The 20,328-nt window shown below is 36.3% G+C and overlaps 1 protein-coding gene across 2 annotated transcripts in view; it reads left to right on the top strand.

Moving 5' to 3' along the window:
- Window positions 1–2,620: 2,620 nt before the first annotated feature.
- The window catches only part of masp1 (MBL associated serine protease 1), a 206,672-nt gene continuing 188,964 nt past the window's right edge, over window positions 2,621–20,328 (top strand). For both annotated transcript variants that reach the window (XM_051922229.1, XM_051922228.1), the window contains exons 1-2: window positions 2,621–2,776; window positions 5,535–5,757. In XM_051922229.1, coding sequence (XP_051778189.1) covers window positions 2,772–2,776; window positions 5,535–5,757 — 228 coding nt within the window. In that variant the 5' untranslated portion in view covers window positions 2,621–2,771. The remainder of the gene's footprint in view (window positions 2,777–5,534; window positions 5,758–20,328) is intronic.

Genomic DNA, 20,328 nt, shown 5'->3' with positions numbered 1-20,328 from the left:
AAAAGAAACTTAGTTGACGTAAATGCTGCAAACAATATCAATTTTTTTTTTTTAAACCTGCACAAAACTTGAGTGAAGCAAGACTAGCAAGTTCATCACTGAGTGTCTGTTTGCAGAGTGTTTTGTATGTGTGTGTGTTTTTTTTAATAGGATCTACTAAAAATTCAGAACAAAACCCCCAAAAACGTAGCCTTAGTCAATTTGTGGTACAGAAGGCCACAGCTGTTTGCTTGTCTAGTCATAATGCAAAAATGTCTGTTTGTTGTTTTTGTAAAACAATTGTGGCAATTATCATGTATAGCTGTCAATAATTATTTCCAGTTTTCCTTTTTTTTGCCTAGGAGGTAGACTACAACATGATTTTAAAGATGTTTAATTCATGTGAAATTTAAAATCCATTCCAAAATTGCCATTGTTTTAGGATGTTTTCTCCAATTATTTAATCTGTCCTAAATTTTGTTTCTGTTTATGAAAGTGGTAATTCCATAATTCCAAATTTGGAAGCAAACGAAAAATTGGATTTCATGAGTTTCCTCCCTACTTTTTGATATTAATATACTGTAAATGTACATTTGACTTGTTTTCTTTTTTTATTATTTAAATTTTTTGAATATTGGATATTGCAATTTCCCTTCCACATTCCTAAGATGTTTGTTAGATTAATTGGCTACTTGCACAGTATCAATGTGTGTGTACATGTGTCTAGGTGTGATCTGTCCAAAGATGCTGTGGTATGATCTTGTGCTGCTGATCCTTAATTGAATTAAGCTGACTTCATAATGGATGGATACTTTATACTTGCAGATCTAAAGCATACACTCAATATATTTTCTCCATTCTGAAGTTTGCTATAACAATAAATGTGATAGAACTGAATTAAATTGATAAATATTTGGTAAATACATAGATAGAAATTTTTGTCCTCTGGGGTAAATCTGGCTTTTAACAGAAGCTTTTTTAAATAAATAGTTAAATATACTTACACATACAATATTGTCTGAAAATGAACCAGAATAACATAAAAGAAATACATTTTAAAAAGAAACTTCTGTCTTGGCAATAACAATTAGGCATTATGCAGGTATATTGGTGTTGTGATAAAGGAGCCCCAGGCCCCAATAAAGTTTCTTGACACACTTCATCTGAGTACTTTGCTGGGTGAAAGTTCTCAGTTTTAGTGTCTCAGAGAGCAGATGTGCAGCATTGTTCATAATGGCATTCAGTTTTGTTTGAATTTTCTCCTTTGCTACAACGTCCAGGGAGTCCATAGTACATCACATAACTGAGGCTGCCCTTTTTATTATCTTGTTGACTCTCTTGAAGTGATGTTACCAGCCCAGCACACCACAGCATAGAAAATTGCACTGGCCATCACAGAGTTGTCGAAGATGTAAAGGATGTCATTGCTCACATAAAAAGAATGCAGTCTCTAGAGAAAAAAAGAGCCTGCTCTGCCCTTTCTTATATAATTCTTCCATGTTACAAGACCAGTCATTTATATGGACCCCTTACTGGTTTGAGTGTATCACCTCTACTGTACATCCACTCCCTGAATAGTGACTGGATATAGAGGCTCTTTGGTGCTGTGAAAGCCAATAACCAGTCCCTTGTTTTTTCTGATGTTAAGAACTTTTCTTTGCAACAAGAAACAAAGTTCTCCACCTGACCCATATACTCTTGTTTCAACCGGCTTACTAATACACTCCATAAGTGCATCACATTTGGGAATTTCTATAAATGACATGACCTGGTGTTCTATTTATAGTCAGAGGTGAACAGAGTGAAGAGAAAATGAGCCAGGACTGTTCCTTGTGGTGCTTCAGTGTTGCTCACATCCATACCAGAAACACAGTCCTTGAGTCTCAAAAACTGCAACCTGCCTGACAGATAGTCCATTATCCAGGACACCATAGCTCATCCACCTGCATATCTCCGAGCTAAGCTAACTCCAAATACTAATGCATCAATTTTCTATACTTTCGTATTTGTAGTCAGAGATCTCAGAATAATGTAATGAATTTTAACAGTGGATGGCACTGTTTACTTCAGCCTGGTTAAGTCTTCTTCATAAGAAACTTTTAATTTCATAAATAAATATGTAATAAAAAGAGCCTAATTGAGATTAAAGGTTGAAAATGGAACACAAGAACAAAGTTTTACATCATGAGATGCATAATTGTTTGCAACAAGAACGGAATACATTGAATTAGGCGGGATCTTGTCTGCCTGTTATAATCTAGGCTGACAGGAATGTCCTACTGCCGAGAAGTTTGATTGTTATTATTAGCTTACTGTTTACTGGCTAGGCTGTTCTACATTTGTTTCTCATTACATACCGTAATTATGACTCACTTTAACTTGGTGGTGCTCATGTTTAGCTACTCAGTACAGACCATCTATGTTAGTAATTTATCACTACAGCATACTTCGGCAAGAATTGACATGATAATACCAACCTCCTGAGATCCTCTGTTGTCGTGGATATGTTCAGATCTTGCTTCTGTTTTACTTATTGGTTAATTGGTATTTTGAGGGAGCGGTGTCGCGCAGTACGACACAAAGGCATCGCAAGCAACAGCCTAGAAAGGGAGCGCGTGTCAAAGCAGGTGCGCGACGTGTATGTGATTCGCCTGAGTGGGAGGGGCGGAGCACGGAGGCTGGATGAGTTTGGGTCGCGCGACTACTGCTAGTGCACTTCGCGGGCCGCTCAGACGCTCGAAAGCAGCCTACACATTCTACGCCTAGACAGTCGGAGATCAAGCGCCGTCGCGATGGGGTGAGTTCCCGCGAACACGGCAGAGTCAAAATGCTGCATGTTCTCTGGTAGCCCGCTGTTCATTCTGTCCGTTCAAACTAGTAAAATGATTGTCTGACCATAAACAATAATTATTGGGTCCGCAGTATGAACGGGACAGTTGACACGCTGGTATGAACCAAGTGAGAGCGCGGTAGACAAGTCACTGCTTGGAGACAGAAAGGGCAGGCTTAGTGCGACGTGAGGGCCAATGGGTATAGCTGTGGGAGCCACACTAGACGTGGAATACTATCGGTTGACTTGTAAAGGTCTATAGTTGCGAGACTAATAAGGTTTTATTTAAAGAAGTTCCCCAGGAGGCAATAGGCAATCTGCGTGGTACTATTGATTATCAGTGGAAAGGTTAGCGTGTGGCTTCTAGATCCGTTTTCATATCATGGATGTTTGTAAACGTACGAGGTGTTAATAGGTATCAAAGAACAAACTAAAATAAATTAAAAGATGCCATTGTATACACTAATTAGTTTATTATGAGAATGGCCGATTGTCTGAAAATTGATGCATTATTGCATTATCACTTAGTTTTTTTAGTATATGATTTGGAGTTGAAACTAAAAATGTGGAGCAAAGTATTTTGTGTCATTCAAAGCCTGCACTACTTTTTTTCCATTTGCTAAGTATTCATATGGCCATTACCAAGGATGCAGTCACATGTTTTTGACATTTGGAGTAATAAAAAAAAATGATCTTTTTACTGTGTCACTGCAGAGGATATATAAGTTGCAGAAATAGGGTAGCTCGAAAGGGTCTGATTTAGTTTTATAGATGAAGGTTTGTTTGACTTTTGCGCAGTCTTATCCTGCACATAGACGTCGTTTAAAATTATTTTAATAGGTGTTTTGTTAGCAGAGAGTTACAGAGTGCTTTATTCAGTGTAGACTGGTGGTAACTGCGCACAATGAGGGATAATGCATGAAATGAGCTTGATCCATGCATTGATAACAAAAACGTTTTACAGTATTTATTTAAAGTGAAATTAATAAAATGTTTAATATATTCCTTGCACTGTATAATTGCAGTTACAATCAGTGTAATCTAGGATGGCACAACTTAAGTATTACAGTGAATCTAGCCAAACAAGTTAAAAATAATGCATGTTCTCTATCCCTTCCAATAAAATCCATTATAATAAGATGTCTTACAAAACTATAAAGAAAAATAATACATATCTATCCAGTTCCAAATCTGCTCAATGAATTTTAGGGTAATGGGAGGTTATAAAATAAATCTTAACAAGCCCAAAACTAACATATTTGGGGTGTGGGAGGAAAACAAGAACTCTTATAGGAAGAACCAACATAGATGCCAAAGGAGGATGTGCAGGCTTCAGGCAGAGAATGACCAAAGTACAATTCAGAACCATTCTCCTGGCACTGCAAGGCAGCAGAACTCCACTGGGCCACCCTAAGTTATATTTAAAAAAAAAAAAATCAAATGAATTCGCTTCCCAGGTCCACCCTGCATGGAGTTTGCATGTTCTCCACGTGTTTACGTGGGTTTCCTCCGGGTGCTCCGGTTTCCTCCCACAGTCCAAAGACATGCAGGTTAGGTGCATTGGCGATTCTAAATTGGCCCTAGTGTGTGCTTGGTGTGTGTGTGTGTGCACCCTGTGGTGGGCTGGTGCCCTGCCCGGGGTTTGTTTCCTGTCTTGCACCCTGTGTTGGCTGGGTTTGGCTCCAGCAGACCCCCGTGACCCTGTAGTTAGGATATAGCGGGTTGGATAATGGATGGATGGAAAAAAAACAATGAATAGGCTCCAGCCCCTATAGCCCTGGTGAGGATGAAGTATGTTCATTGATGAATGGACATATATCAAAATAATAAATTACTGAATCAATAGCTCACTGCACTGATGAGCGTGTTAATCTATTTTACCGAATTTAAGCAGTTGCCCAGGTTTATATGAAATAAATCTGGTGATTGATTTTAAGGGGTACAAGCTGTTGTTTTTATGGAGCAAGCAATTTAAATATAAAATGCTTAAGTTTTGTGTTAGAGCTGTATTAGTGAGTAGCCCTAGTTGGAGATGATCATAAAATAAGCTTGTTGTCCTTGTAATATAAGGAACCATGCTCATAAAAACACAGTGTTCATTCCATGTAAATATTTGCAAATCTAGTGAAATAAAATGGTTCATGCTACCATTAATAATCTTAATGAAGTATTTCTGCAGCCATTGAAAGCAGTTGGCAATACCTTATAGATGATTAAAAGAAGTATTTGGTGATATACTTGAAGAATGAGTGAAAGTTGTCACATACATACATACATTAGGAAAATAAAGCAGTTCATCTGTACATTCATTTCCTGACTTTATGAGTTTTTCGTTCTTCATAAACAGTACAGCAAAGCAAATTATGCAGGTAATACATTTAAACATTGAACCTTCTGCTCAAAATATTTTAAATTTATGATGATTGCATTGATAATATGGCATGCAGATGGAGGGTACATTTTAATGGAGTTTAAATATCTAAGTGATTAGATGCAAATTCATTCATACTAAGAAGCTAAAATAAACTTGGGCCTAATTGTATTTTAAGAGTAATTCCAATTATTCTGTGTTCAGTAATAGCTTCAATTAAATATTTTACAATATATAATAGCATTAAACTGCAGTTCTTCTGAAATTTATGGAGTCTTGATAAATATTGTTCGTTTATAAGTAGTCCTAATTCTCTGTCATGATTCTGTGTTTGTACATTTTTGTTTTGAACAGATATTTGCACATTTTGGCATTATGCTTGCTTGTGCCTCAGTTTAATGCTGTGGAACTCAGTGGAATGTATGGCTCAATCCAGTCTCCCAATTTCCCAGATTCTTACCCTAGAGATTCTGACATCTCCTGGAATATATCTGTCCCAGATGGATTTAAAATCAAGTTGTACTTCATGCATTTTGATTTAGAGCCATCTTACCTCTGTGAATATGATTACGTGAAGGTAAGAGGGAAGAGTTTTATTTTTACATAAATGTCTTATGTACGTACAAGATTTTAATTGGGAAATCAACATATGAAACCTATTGGTTCTTTGTTAATGAATATACCAGAATAAAAGAAAACTTGAACATAAAAGGTTTAGAAAACTTTCTTACCTTGTGACAAGTGCTGCCATAGTAGGTAAAATCCCCATGACCCAAGCAGGTTAGAAAATGAATGAATGGATGGATACATAATTCAATTTAAATATACTAAAATTCATTATAAAGTTAGAGGCAGTAAAAAAGCAGTCAGGGGAAAAGGTCATATTGTAGCAAAATAACAGCTTATTTTCAGTTAAATTGGTATGTTTTTCTTTTCCCCCCTAACTCATTATGGATCATTTATATACAGTGGAAAAAAAGTGTACATTTTTATTCTTACTGTGCATATATTGACATTCACTATTTTATTTTAGTTTAGAAATTAATAAGAGCAAAAAGTTTTAAAAAAAAATATTATAATTACAGGACTTTTAAAGTGCTTGATTTTTAAGTTATACAAAAATGCATGTTGATATAACTTCTTCAGCCTGTTAGTGTTATTAAGTTTGGGATAGCACATGCATATATTGATTTTATTTTTTTAATTACCTTGTATCTTTTGGTGTTTTTGAGGTAAAGTAGTCTATTGGCATTATTTAAGTTACACCAACTAATCTGATATTAGCATGCAATAATTTCGACCACAGCCAGGTATACAGTAATCCCTCCTCCATCGCGGGGGTTGCGTTCCAGAGCCACCCGCGAAATAAGAAAATCCGCGAAGTAGAAACCATATGTTTATATGGTTATTTTTATATTGTCATGCTTGGGTCACAGATTTGCGCAGAAACACAGGAGGTTGTAGAGAGATAGGAACGTTATTCAAACACTGCAAACAAACATTTGTCTCTTTTTCAAAAGTTTAAACTGTGCTCCATGACAAGACAGAGATGACAGTTCTGTCTCACAATTAAAAGAATGCAAACATATCTTCCTCTTCAAAGGAGTGCATGTCAGGAGCACAGAATGTCACATAGATAGAGAAAACAATCTCTAGCAAACAAATCAATAGGGCTGTTTTGCTTTTAAGTATGCGAAGCACCGCGGCACAAAGCTGTTGAAGGCGGCAGCTCACACCCCCTCCGTCAGGAGCAGGGAGAGAGAGAGAGAGATAGAGAGAGACAGAGTTTGTTTTTCAGTCAAAAATCAATACGTGCCCTTCGAGCTTTTAAGTATGCGAAGCACTGTGCAGCATGTCATTTCAGGAAGCAGCTGCACAAAAGATAGCAACGTGAAGAAAATCTTTCAGCATTTGTAGACGAGCGTCCGTATCATCTAGGTGTGCGAACAGCCCCCCTGCTCAATCCCCATACGTCAGGATCACAGATAGTCAGCGCAAGAGAGAGAGAAAAGTAAGCAATCTAGCTTCTCAGCCATCTGCCAATAGCGTCCCTTGTATGAAATCAACTGGGCAAACCAACTGAGGAAGCATGTACCAGAAATTAAAAGACCCATTGTCCGCAGAAATCCGTGAACCAGCGAAAAATCCGCGATATATATTAAAATATGCTTACATATAAAATCCGCGATGGAGTGAAGCCGCGAAAGGCGAAGCGCGATATAGCGAGGGATCACTGTACAGTAAAAAAAAAAAAATTAAAAGCAGTCATTAAGAGTGTAGGGCGGCACGGTGGCGCAGTGGGTAGCGCTGCTGCCTCGCAGTTGGGAGACCTGGGGACCTGGGTTCGCTTCCCAGGTCCTCCCTGTGTGGAGTTTGCATGCTCTCCCCGTGTCTGCGTGGGTTTCCTCCCACAGTCCAAAGACATGCTGGTTAGGTGGATTGGCGATTCTAAATTGGCCCTAGTGTGTGCTTGGTGTGTGGGTGTGTTTGTGTGTGTCCTGCGGTGGGTTGGCACCCTGCCCAGGATTGGTTCCTGCCTTGTGCCCTGTGTTGGCTGGGATTGGCTCCAGCAGATCCCCGTGACCCTGTGTTCGGATTCAGCGGGTTGGAAAATGGATGGATGGATGGATGGATTAAGAGTGTATTTTGGATGAGTACACAGAACTTCATAAATAAATCTGCAAACAAGAGGAAGTCACTCAATACATCTGCTGTAGCTCAGTTTGTTAGAATTAAGCCATAATGCTTTATTTTTTCTTAAGATGACAAGGTATTTGCTTGAAAAAAATGTCAAATATATTTCTTAAGAACCCTAGCTTTCTTGATGTTAAAGAGGGCACGGTTTATGATTGTTTCCTAGACTGATTTACTAGGCTAAAATAAAACTTAATAAAACGGACTCTTCCTGGATTTACAGGAGATTCCATAAGAATCAAAAGAGAGCTAGAACCTCAAAGCACACCTTGTAAAATTAAATCAAACCAGTTCATCATCTCCTAATTCATTGTTGGCACAGATACTAACCAAAACATATGTCAAATGAAAGACAAGAACCAGCTTGTCGTCAGGGTACAGTTCAGATATTAATTATTATTAACTAGTCATTAATTGATTTCTTATTCATATGCTTTAGAGTAATTATAGACTAGACCATGTTAATAAATTGTATTTTTACTATGTATGTCTATATAATTTGTGTATTTCCTCCAGAACCCTAATTCCAAAGAAGCTGTCTATCTCCTGGTTAGGTGCTAGTGATGTGTAACACTAGGAAAGGTTGTCTTTTTTAAAATACATTAAAGATGTGGCAGCCAAAAGCAGCAAACTCCATCAAGCAAAAATATAAACCTGCAGCAAACACACCCAGTATCGCACAACAAAGATAGTACCATAAACAAGAACACTGGTCAAAAATCCAGGAAATCCAAAAAACTGTAGCAGAAATCACAAAAGCAGAAAATGGATCACAACCACAATGCTGAAGCTACAGTATACTCTAAAACTACAGCTTTTATAGAGCTGGGCCAGCCCATCAGATGCATTATCAGGTAGCCCCACCATTTTGGCCTTCTCTTTTAGAAGGCAGGGTGGATAATTAACACTAAAGCATTCGTTATTAACATAATACAGAAAAGAAAAATAAACACAATATTTATAAAAACAAGGAAAGACTAACCCAAAAACAAAATATTCAAAACACAGCAAAAATATTATATTAAAGAAAAATTTTCTTTAGCTAAGGACATAACACTCGCTAAACCGTAATAGCACCTGGCCCTGAATGAGTTGCCTTTTAGGAAAAATATGTGATTTGAGTGCAGCTATACTGATATGCTGGTGCATGTGCTGAATCACATACCGTACATATAATTGCACATATTGTATGCTGTTACCCGCCTGTGAATTGCTGTTTCTCTTCCTGTCTCACTCTTCTTTAGACATCTAGACAGTAGTCACAGAAAAAATATATCACTTATGATTAGTCAAATTTTTTTCAGGACATGTAATGATAACGTTCATATGCTAATCTGAAAACTGTTGGTGGTCCTGTTATTTCACTTAGCTGAAAACAAAAGAATATACAGTGTATATTCAATATAATACAATTCATTACAGTATTTTGCACACTTGGAATGCAAAGTACACCACCAGCATCAGTTTTTTTTTTTTTTAGGAAAAGGAGACCATGTGAGGTGGCATAATGTGGACAGAACGAGCTGCTGGCTATGTGCTTTGTATATTGACAACTTTAGTGTTCTCAGACATCTTTATTTGGTAAATTTGTTCTTAGTTTGATTTGTTTAATTGAAGTTTACATGACTGTTCAGTGCCCTGCGGTGGGCTGGCGCCTTTCCCGGGGATTTGTTCCTGCCTTGCGCCCTGTGTTGGCTGGGATTTGCTCCAGCAGATCCCCGTGACCCTGTAGTTAGGATATAGCGGGTTGGATAATGGATGGATGGATGGATGGATGACTGTTCAAATAAAATAAGTCTTGTTTGATTTATTTCATATCAAAATAATTACTTTTTTTTTAACTTCAGTCAAAAAGACTTCATTGTAGACGGTTTTAGATATTTAGGTTTATACTGTGATATATACAGAATTTTGGATAGTAACCATATATATCATTATAAATCCCCCCCCCCCCAACAAACTGAACAGTTACTGTATGTTCTTTGACAAGAACACAAGTACACAAATAGAAACTTGTTAAATATAGTAAGAACCTTTAGACACATGGAAAAATTTCCCAAGTAGTGTAATACATAGTAGGGATTAAATGAACCTTTAAGATTTAGCTCAATGTTATTTTGAAGAAATTAGATAATTAGGGCTGACGAGTTGTAATTTTTTCCATTGCTGGCTTTCTTACAGTTGTCTATTAGCACGACTTTATCTGGTTTTGCTGTGAAACTCCTGCACAAGATAAATTCTAAGATGGATTTCTCTATTTCTTCCAATATTATGACTCCTCATTTTCCTGACTGTTGAATATTTACATTAGCTTAGGTAATCAATCTTTTTAAGCTGTATATTTAATGTATTTATACAAATAGTTTCTCTGATTAATTGAGACATATCCTGGAATTTTTCTTTTCTGTTTTGAAAGGACATGCTGTATTTAGTTTTGTGTGGGAGTGAAGCCCAGTTCACCTCTAACCTTTATCTATGATTGGTTGGTTGATTGGATATCAGTGGTTGCCAGACTTGTGTGCATTCTTGCATCTCCCAGGCACATAAACAGCAGGGTCAGCAACACCAAGATATGAAACAGAGACTTCAGCTTGTATACTTTCTATCAATCATTTACTCTGGGAAGATGAGACCAGTAAACAGAGGAAGGCATGTGGTTTACTATCTGTTCTCTGGGGTCAATGTGGTCACCATTTTCACAAGCAGAAATTTTTGAGAGAAAAGACCTTTGAAAGAGTCATTTATGTCTTTTGAAATACTCATCAGTATCTTTTGTTTCTGAGAATTGATTTTAAAGTATGAATTTGACAAGAATGTGTGTTCTGTGGAATGCCTGGTCGCAAAGGATTAGCAATCATTATGTTCGCACAAATATTCATAGCTCCTAGAATCTGAAAAGATTCATGTTGCATTAGTTCTTACAAAGAAACATACGATTCTTATACCCCACTTCCTCAGTTTTCTTTAGCTCTTTGTCATGTTTTGAAGATCTACCTTATTTCTGTCTGTTTGTAATAAGTCTATCTCTGAGGCTTCATCAGCCAAAACAGTCAAATTAAGTTTTGGAATCCATGAATTTAGATTTGTGTGGGTTTTTAAAGCTGCTATAGGAGTAATAACTTATTTAGTGGATAACTTGTACACATCAAAAATTGAAACTTAACAGATTGTCTTGTTTTTATTTGATGTATATAACATCTAAGAGTACTTCTGTTTTTTCGTAGCTTAATAGATAATGTGCAGTAGTAATTTGTCTTCTAAGCTTAAAGTAAGTAGTAATAACTCATCCTCTGATTTAACTAAAATAACTGCAACTGCAGAAGTATGGGTAATTTTTTTACATATAATTGATAAGGTTAATAAGTTTTCAAATCTCTTAATATCTAATAATGGCATATCACCCAGCACCAAACACAGAAGACTGGACTACTGTCATCAGATTTGTGTATATACTAAAATGATTTGGTTAATTATGAACTAACCTTCTTAAGTGAATGATACCTCACCATAATTTTCATACTTTTTGGTCAGAACTCTGTAGTGAATTTTATAAAAAGCTTTGCCAGAATTTGAAATCATAGCAGTTGTAGTTATTTCATGTATCAGAGTTTTTTATATTCTCACAAGAAGTCTGTTTTAGTCCTGTGTAAAAAGTTAGGCAGAAATGTTTCAAATGGTGATGGGTTTCTAGATCAAACTAATGTTACATCTGATTGTAAAGATTTTATTAAATTAACTGGTGTCCCTTTCTAGCCTTGCATTAGTGATTCTTGAGATGCGTTGTATGTGTCAGGTATAGTTTGAAATTTAGCAAAAACGAGAACAATAAGTGATATTAATGTTTCAAGAAACACAGAAGTTAGATGCTAAGAAAAAAAAAAAAGTGGTCTTCTATATACAGTATTTTTCTTAAAATTAAATATAAATCCTTAAATTCAGAGCCTGTTAGACTTGGTTTCCCTTTAAAAAGCAAACTAAATGGTCTGGTGCTTACTATATTTCAAAGGTCCAGAAAGTTTACTAAGAGAATCTGCTAGTCACTTTCTTTTAATAGTCCAAAAGCTTATTATGAGAAGGTGCTACTTCTTTAATATTTGCAGTTTAATTTTAGGTGCATAAATCAATTGGCCCAAGATCTTTTTTTTTTTGCTGCTTATTACAAAATCAGTGATCAATTTGTAATTTACTGATTAGTCTTCTGATTTTGTGATGTAGGGTATGTTAAGCTGAAGACAGTACAGTTGTGACCAACGTTTTGAGAATGACACAAATATTGGTTTTCACAAAGTTTGCTGCTTCAGTGTTTTTAGATCTTTGACACTTATGAAATGCTTTTATTATACTTCAGTATACCATAGAAACATCTGACAAAGCAGATGATTTTATTTCCAGGCATGGCATTAGTGTAGTGTTCTGTGTCCTTTTATATATATATATATACAAGCCCTCCTGAAAGGTGGTGCAACCTATATATATGTCAGAGCACTATTTTTGGATTTTTCTTCAGCGTTCAATACTATACAGCCTCATATACTGATTGGGAAATTAAACAGTATGAATGTAAACCCATTTATCATACTATGGATTCAGAACTTTCTCTTAAATCGTTCACTGACAGTTAAAGTTCAGGACACTTTTTCAAAAGCTCTTCATTCAAACACAGGAAGTCCACAGGGGTGTGTCTTATCACCATTACTGTTTACTCTGTACACAAGTGACCTGAGACAGAACAATGACCACTGCTCCATTATTAAGTATGCGGATGACACCATGATCATAGGACGCATATCTGGGGAGGATGAAAGCCACTATCTAAATCAAGTGGACTGTATGGTAAAATGGTGCAATAAAAACTCTCTCACTCTGAATGTAAAAAAGACCAAAGAAATGATATTTGATTTTAAGAGACAGAAATCTGTATGTTCACTTATTGTAGTTCTGGGAGAGGAGGTAGAAATAGTGAATGAATATAAATACTTAGGAACTTACCTAGATAACAATCTTAACTGGAATACAAATACAAAAAAATTATTTTCTAAATGTAACCAGCGCTTATTTCTCCTCCATAAACTCAAACTATTTAAAGTAGACAAGGACCTCATGTTGTCCTTCTATCGTAGTCTGATCCAGTCTGTGATCACTTTCGGTTTCATTGCCTGGTTTAATAGTCTGACAAACCAAAACTCAAAAAAGCTCCAGCAGATTACGAAGTATGCAGCTAAAGTTATTGGGGCTGATGTAGATGATTTGACTAGGGTGTGTCAGAGGGCAATGCTAAAGAAACTGGAAATCATCTCAACTGATGACAGACATCCATTACATGTAGAACTTAACTTCAGTAAATCAGGAAGGATAGTTGCTTTGAAAACCCACACAAATCGCTCCAGAAACTCCTTTCTTCCTAGTGCCATATGACTTTTCAATAAGAAATATCGGAGATAAGGTTTTTATATATATCCTGTAACCTTTTTTTTTTTTTTTTTTTTTGTTGGTATAAATTCTAACTGCCTTACCTAAACCTTTCTTATTTCTATTTGTCTGTTTTATTTCATTCTGTCTGTTACCTGTTATTAGATGCAACTGAGAAGGCAAATTTCATGTTTTCCTGTGTAAACATGACTAAATAAAGAAACCTAACCTAACCTAACCTAACCTAACCTAACCTAACCTAACATACTGGACAACTGGAGATCAAATGTGAGCCCAATGTCATTTTCTTGGCTTGACTGCTCAGACTCTAATTTTCACTTAAAGAAAGTTATTGTACATGACCAAGAACTTTCTGGGTTGTACACTGCCATTGCTCTTACAGTGGTATTTGAAAAAATTATTAAACTGGAACATTCCCAAAAAAAGTGCATTTTGTTATACAAGGTAACAAATGAAATATGTCAAAGGCATTGGAAGATGCTTCTCTGCCTAACTTACCTTGCTTGGCATATGCACTACAATTAGTAGTTAATGAACAGATTCCCTCCCAGAGTAATATATGTGATATTGTTGGAATTGGAATAAAAATAGTTTGACATTTTTATCATCCGGCACCCTCATACTAATTTTCAGAGTGTACATACACAATTAGGACTGATAAACAAAAGACTACAACAGAATGTGTTAACTAATTGGAACAGCACATGCAACATGTCCTGCGGTGGCTTGGCACCCTGCCTGGGATTGGTTCCTGCCTTGTGCCCTGTGTTGGCTGGGATTGGCTCCAGCAGACCCCTGTGACCCTGTGTTCGGATTCAGCGGGTTGGATAATGGATGGATGGATGGATGGATGGAAATGCAACATGCTGCTGAGTCTTCATGATGAAAACATGCTTTAAGTTCATATGATGCAGACAATGAATTACCGGCCACTGTCCATGCGAACCAGTAGGGATTAATTGAAAATAGTTTAATAGTACATGCAGCTTTTGAGGAGGTTAAACATGACATACGTTCTTCTATAGCCACCACCATTGCAGAGTAACCCTGAAAATAATACTACTGTGTGGCTACTGTGCTAAATTCAATGTATGCTAACAGTTATTGTACTAATTATGTTTAATACAACACTTACAAAAACACTTACATTTAATTATTTCAGAAGAATATGTTGCATTGTTTTGAACATGCATTACTAAGGTTACACATTTAATAAACCCTAACTTGTTTACTGTATTAACTGTGATTAAGATTGTGGAAGTGGTTTTAGCTTACCTGTCTTCACCTTGCACAAGTGTAGATGGGGAAAGATTGTTCAGCTCAGTTTCACACTTACTGGAAAAAAATAAATTGATTATCTAGGGAGTAAGCAGAGAAGCTACTTGTGTGAAGCACAAAAGCCCAAAGCTTTCATTACCATTGTTAGACAAGTTTACTTATTGTTACACTAGCTGTGGTACTTCTCTATTATGAGGTGAAATCTTGGTAATCAATGCAGACCCCAGCATTAACATTTGCATTGCATCTTCTATTGTAACATATTTTGTAATGCATGTAGTAATACAATGCATTAATACTAATGTTTGTGGTGCTCCATCTGTTGAAATGAGACATATAAAACTAGTAACTGGACAGACATACAGATACAAAGACATGTAGACATTTGTTCGCTTTTTAAAGTTGATTCTACTGATATTGCAGTCTGATTTATGTTACTTAGGACATGGCCTCTTTTTGCTTTAATAACCGTTGCAGTTTTCATTAATAATGTTTTAGCACAAAATTTATATTGTTGTTAATTGAATGTTTCTTTTTCATAAAATATACAATTTGGTTTGTTGAGCACATACTGTAATAGGAGGTTTTCAATAATCCATGTACATTTGTGGAATAAAAAAAAATTGCTGATGAGTGAGTGTATTGCCTCAAGCGCTGACGTCCAAGGTTCGATCCCCATGATGGGATGCAAAAGTGTGTATACCTGACGAGCCCAAATAAGGGCGAAACACGTGTTCTGTACTCTTTGTTTGGCAGCTACTGTATCACATATATACACAGTTAAAGCTAGAATACATCTGAATTTAATATTTTAAATAATTTAAAGTTTCAAATCTCTCCACTGAACTTTTTATTATTGCAGTTGGCATTTTGTGTCATTTGCTGGAGGACCACCTGTGCATTGAGATTCATAATGATGTTTGAACTGCAGCCAAACTTACACAGAGACTCCACTAATGATAAAATGACCAATGTATACTTATGCTAATAAGAAATGGAAAAACAAATGTAAAAATAAAGAAAGATTAATATACTTAATTGCAACATGCCACTATGACAAGTCTTGACTTTTTTTTTATATAGCTTTTTTTAAAATTTTGTAAGTATTATTTAATAAATATGTGTGTATATATGTATATATGTGTATGTGTGTATATGTACAGGTGCTGGTCATAAAATTAGAATATCATGACAAAGTTGATTTATTTGAGTAATTCCATTCAAAAAGTGAAACTTGTATATTAGATTCATTCATTACACACAGACTGATGTATTTCAAATGTTTATTTCTTTTAATGTTGATGATTATAACTGACAACTAATGAAAGTCCCAAATTCAGTATCTCGGAAAATTAGAATATTGTGAAAAGGTTCAATATTGAAGACACCTGGTGCCACACTCTAATCAGCTAATTAACTCAAATTACCTGCAAAAGCCTTTAAATGGTCTCTTAGTCTAGTTCTGTAGGCAACACAATCATGGGGAAGACTGCTGACTTGACAGTTGTCCCAAAGACGACCATTGACACCTTGCACAAGGAGGGCAAGACACAAAAGGTCATTGCTAAAGAGGCTGTCTGTTCACAGAGCTCTGTGTCCAAGCACATTAATAGAGAGGCGAAGGGAAGGACAAGATGTGGTAGAAAAAAGTGTACAAGCAATAGGGATAACCGCACTCTGGAGAGGATTGTGAAACAAAACCCATTCAAAAATGTGGGGGAGATTCACAAAGAGTGGACTGCAGCTGGAGTCAGTGCTTCAAGAACCACCACGCACAGACGTATGCAAGACATGGGTTTCAGCTGTCGCATTCCTTGTGTCAAGCCACTCTTGAGCAAGAGACAGCGTCAGAAGCATCTGTCCTGGGCTAAAGACAAAAAGGACTGGGCTGCTGCTTTCTGATGAAAGTAAATTTTGCATTTCCTTTGGAAATCAAGGTCCCAGAGTCTGGAGGAAGAGAGGAGAGGCACAGAATCCACGTTGCGTGAGGTCCAGTGTAAAGTTTCCACAGTCAGTGATGGTTTGGGGTGCCATGTCATCTGCTGGTGTTGGTCCATTGTGTTTTCTGAGGTCCAAGGTCAACGCAGCCGTCTACAAGGAAGTTTTAGAGCACTTCATGCTTCCTGCTGCTGACGAACTTTATGGAGATGCAGATTTCATTTTCCAACAGGACCTGGCACCTGCACACAGTGCCAAAGCTACCAGTACCTGGTTTAAGGACCATGGTATCCCTGTTCTTGATTGGCCAGCAAACTTGCCTGACCTTAACCCCATAGAAAATCTATGGCGTATTGTGAAGAGGAAGATGCAATACGCCAGACCCAACAATTCAGAAGAGCTGAAGGCCACTATCAGAGCAACATGGGCTCTCATAACACCTGAGTAGTGCCACAGACTGATCGACTCCATGCCACGCCGCATTGCTGCAGTAATCCAGGCCAAAGGAGCCCCAACTAAATATTGAGTGCTGTACATGCTCATACTTTTCATGTTCATACCTTTCAGTTGGCCAACATTTCTAAAAATCCTTTTTTTGCATTGGTCTTAATTGATATTCTAATTTTCCGAGATACTGAATTTGGGACTTTCATTAGTTGTCAGTTATAATCATCAACATTAAAAGAAATAAACATTTGAAATACATCAGTCTGTGTGTAATGAATGAATCTAATATACAAGTTTCACTTTTTGAATGGAATTGCTGAAATAAATCAACTTTGTCATGATATTCTAATTTTATGACCAGCACCTGTATGTATATGTATATTTGTGTATGTGTATGTGTGTGTATATATATATATATATATATAATATGTATATATATATATGTATGTATGTGTGTGTGTATGTGTGTGTATGTGTGTGTGTGTGTGTGTGTGTGTGTGTATGTGTGTATGTATATGTATATGTATTTGTATTTATAAAAAATATTTATAGAGCATCTTTAAAATACCAAATTTCCCCTGGGGACAAATAAAATTCTATCTACAGTATCCATTGATTCATCCTTGGTGCCTTGCAGAAAATACTTGTGGACAGTGGAATTGGATGGAATCCTGCTACTTTTGTTTAATTAGTGTTAAAGTTTGCATTTTGCATTGTTATTGTAGCAAATCGACCTGAAGGGGTGAGGGCAGAGGTGTTCAGGCTGAAGGCCCTTAGAAGGAGATGTGATGAACAGTGTGACACATCAGATCCAGGTAAGGAAAGGATGACTGATGACCAAAGGACAGTGAAACCCCATGAAGTGAAAGAGAAGGATTGGCATTTCCCGTGGCTGATCGCAATCCTTTTTTAAAAGAACACTCTTACACAGCTTCTTGTGTCTGTGTGTTAGTCCTTCCTAAATCATATCTTGGGTTGTTACATTATATTTTGTATGCAGTATGACCAGATGGCATAATATTTTTTTTCTCCTCAAAACTTAAAACTATTGATTTTTGAAGGGGTCAGTTCAAACTTCTATGTGGTTATCACACTATCAATTAACATGCTTTCTGGAAAATGCTTATGTATGCATTTTGCAAAATTTAAGTAACTGAACATCAAAAAATAATGCAAAACTGTGAAAAATGTTGAAAATAAAGTACTAAAAATCAATGACAATTATTCTGTATCGGCAAAAGAAATTTCAATTGTGATATGATTTAATGTATGTGTTCAAATACATTCAACAGTCTAGGATAATAATAATAAGGTAGCCCTGAATTAACCATTAAGTTAAATAAGTACATGGCCAGGGCAGCGAGGGAAAAGGGGCATCACTGAGTTTTTACTTAACTAGGAGAAAACTACTCAGAATGCACAATTTAAAAAAAATTTTTTTTAGGGTCATGAATTAGGTCTTTCTCCAGTACTGATGTTATACTGTATGTTAAATGTAAAATTCTTTTTAGCCAAAATAATGTCAATGTTTTATATGTAAATGTATTCATTTTTAGATACTCATAGTATTTCCCCTGATGTAAAATCTGATGGATTATTATGGTTATAAAAGAGGATGCATTGCAGTTTTCCATTGCTTATTTAAAAACTGACATATCTCTTGTATACAAGAAGACCCAAGGCACCAGAGGAGGATGAGATGATTTAGTGTACAGTGTATCACGTTTTTAAAAAAGTGCTCACTTTTTGATCAGTCTTACAGAATTTCTGTAATATATAAAAACATTTTAAAGCCCCTCCCTTTCAAAGATCCCAGAGTACAGTGGGAAAAAGATCTCTCACTCAACATCTCAGAAAAGGAATGGAAGGTAGCAATGCATAAAATTCACTCAAGCTCCATATGCCAAAGCATACAATTATCCATCCATCCATCCGTTATCCAACCCCCTATATCTTAACTACAGGGTCACGGGGGTCTGCTAGAGCCAATCCCAGCCAACACAGGGCACAAGGCAGGAAACAAACCCCGGGCAGGGCGCCAGCCCACCGCAGGGCACACACACACACACACACCAAGCACACACTAGGGCCAATTTAGAATCGCCAATGCACCTAACCTGCATGTCTTTGGACTGTAGGAGGAAACCAGAGTACCCGGAGGAAACCCACACAGCATACAATTATTCAATTTAAAATTATATTTCGAGCACATCTCTCTCATATAAAATTGTCCAAAATGTTTTCTGGTCAAGAGCCAACCTGTGCAAGTTGCAATCAAGTTCCAGCCTCACTGGGCCACATGTTTTGGGCGTGCAGCAAATTAACATCATTTTGGACAAAAATGTTTAAATGCCTCTCAGACAGCCTGGGCGTCACAATCCCTCCTAATCCACTAACAGCTGTGTTTGGTGTACTTACAGATGGGCTTAAAGTGGAGAAGGACAAACAAATTATATTTGCCTTTACTTCACTATTGGCATGTAGACTTATTGTGCTCAAATGGAAGAATACTAACTCACCTCTTTTAAGTCAGTGGATAACTGATGTTATATATTATCTAAAATTGAAAAAAATCAAATTCTCACTTAGAGGATCTGAACAAAACTTTTTCAAAACTTGGCATGATCTGATAAATAACATTTTAGAATAAGCATTTAAATTGAGGAATCTGATTCTCTCCCCTCTTTCTATTCTATCTATTTTTATTTATTTATATATTTTTACTATTATTAAAGTGCTGTACTGCTGACCTAGCTCTCTTTCCCATGGGTGGGGGTCGATTTATTTCAAACCAGCTTAGTTAAACTTGACTTGCATGTATGGAATGTCTTTTGATTTTAATAAAATATATATATATATATAAAAAATAAAAAAGTGCTCACAATACTAGGAAATTAACATGCAGAAATCAGAAGCAAAACATCAGAAACTACAGCTAGCAATGGCAGAGCTTAACTTTTCAACAATTGCACTACCTTTGTATAGGCCCACAAATATATAATCTTGAAAATATTAGTTTATTGTTGATAAAAGGCAAGTGCGTTGAGAAAATGACAGCTAAATATAGTATTATAGTTGATTAAAGTTGAACTTATTACTGGTATTCACTTCTGTCTCTTAGCGTGTATATGAATATGAACCCTGTTCTATCTAGACAAACGTGAAGAGAGTAGACTTGTTGTGATTTTTTTTTTTTTTAAACATTGGGGCCATTGTTAAAGCTTTGCTCAGAATATGCAAATAATTTTGGTTTGAATAATACTGGTCCTCCTTTATGCAAATAAATAATAGACCACAATCACTTCATTCATCTGACAAACTAATGTCTAAGCCCACTAGGAGGTGAAAGATTTGAGTAGCT

This window comes from Erpetoichthys calabaricus, chromosome 2, assembly GCF_900747795.2.
Source record: "Erpetoichthys calabaricus chromosome 2, fErpCal1.3, whole genome shotgun sequence".
Taxonomy (NCBI): domain Eukaryota; kingdom Metazoa; phylum Chordata; class Cladistia; order Polypteriformes; family Polypteridae; genus Erpetoichthys; species Erpetoichthys calabaricus.
Note: the sequence above shows the minus strand (reverse complement) of the source record. Positions and strands in the feature narration are given on the sequence as shown.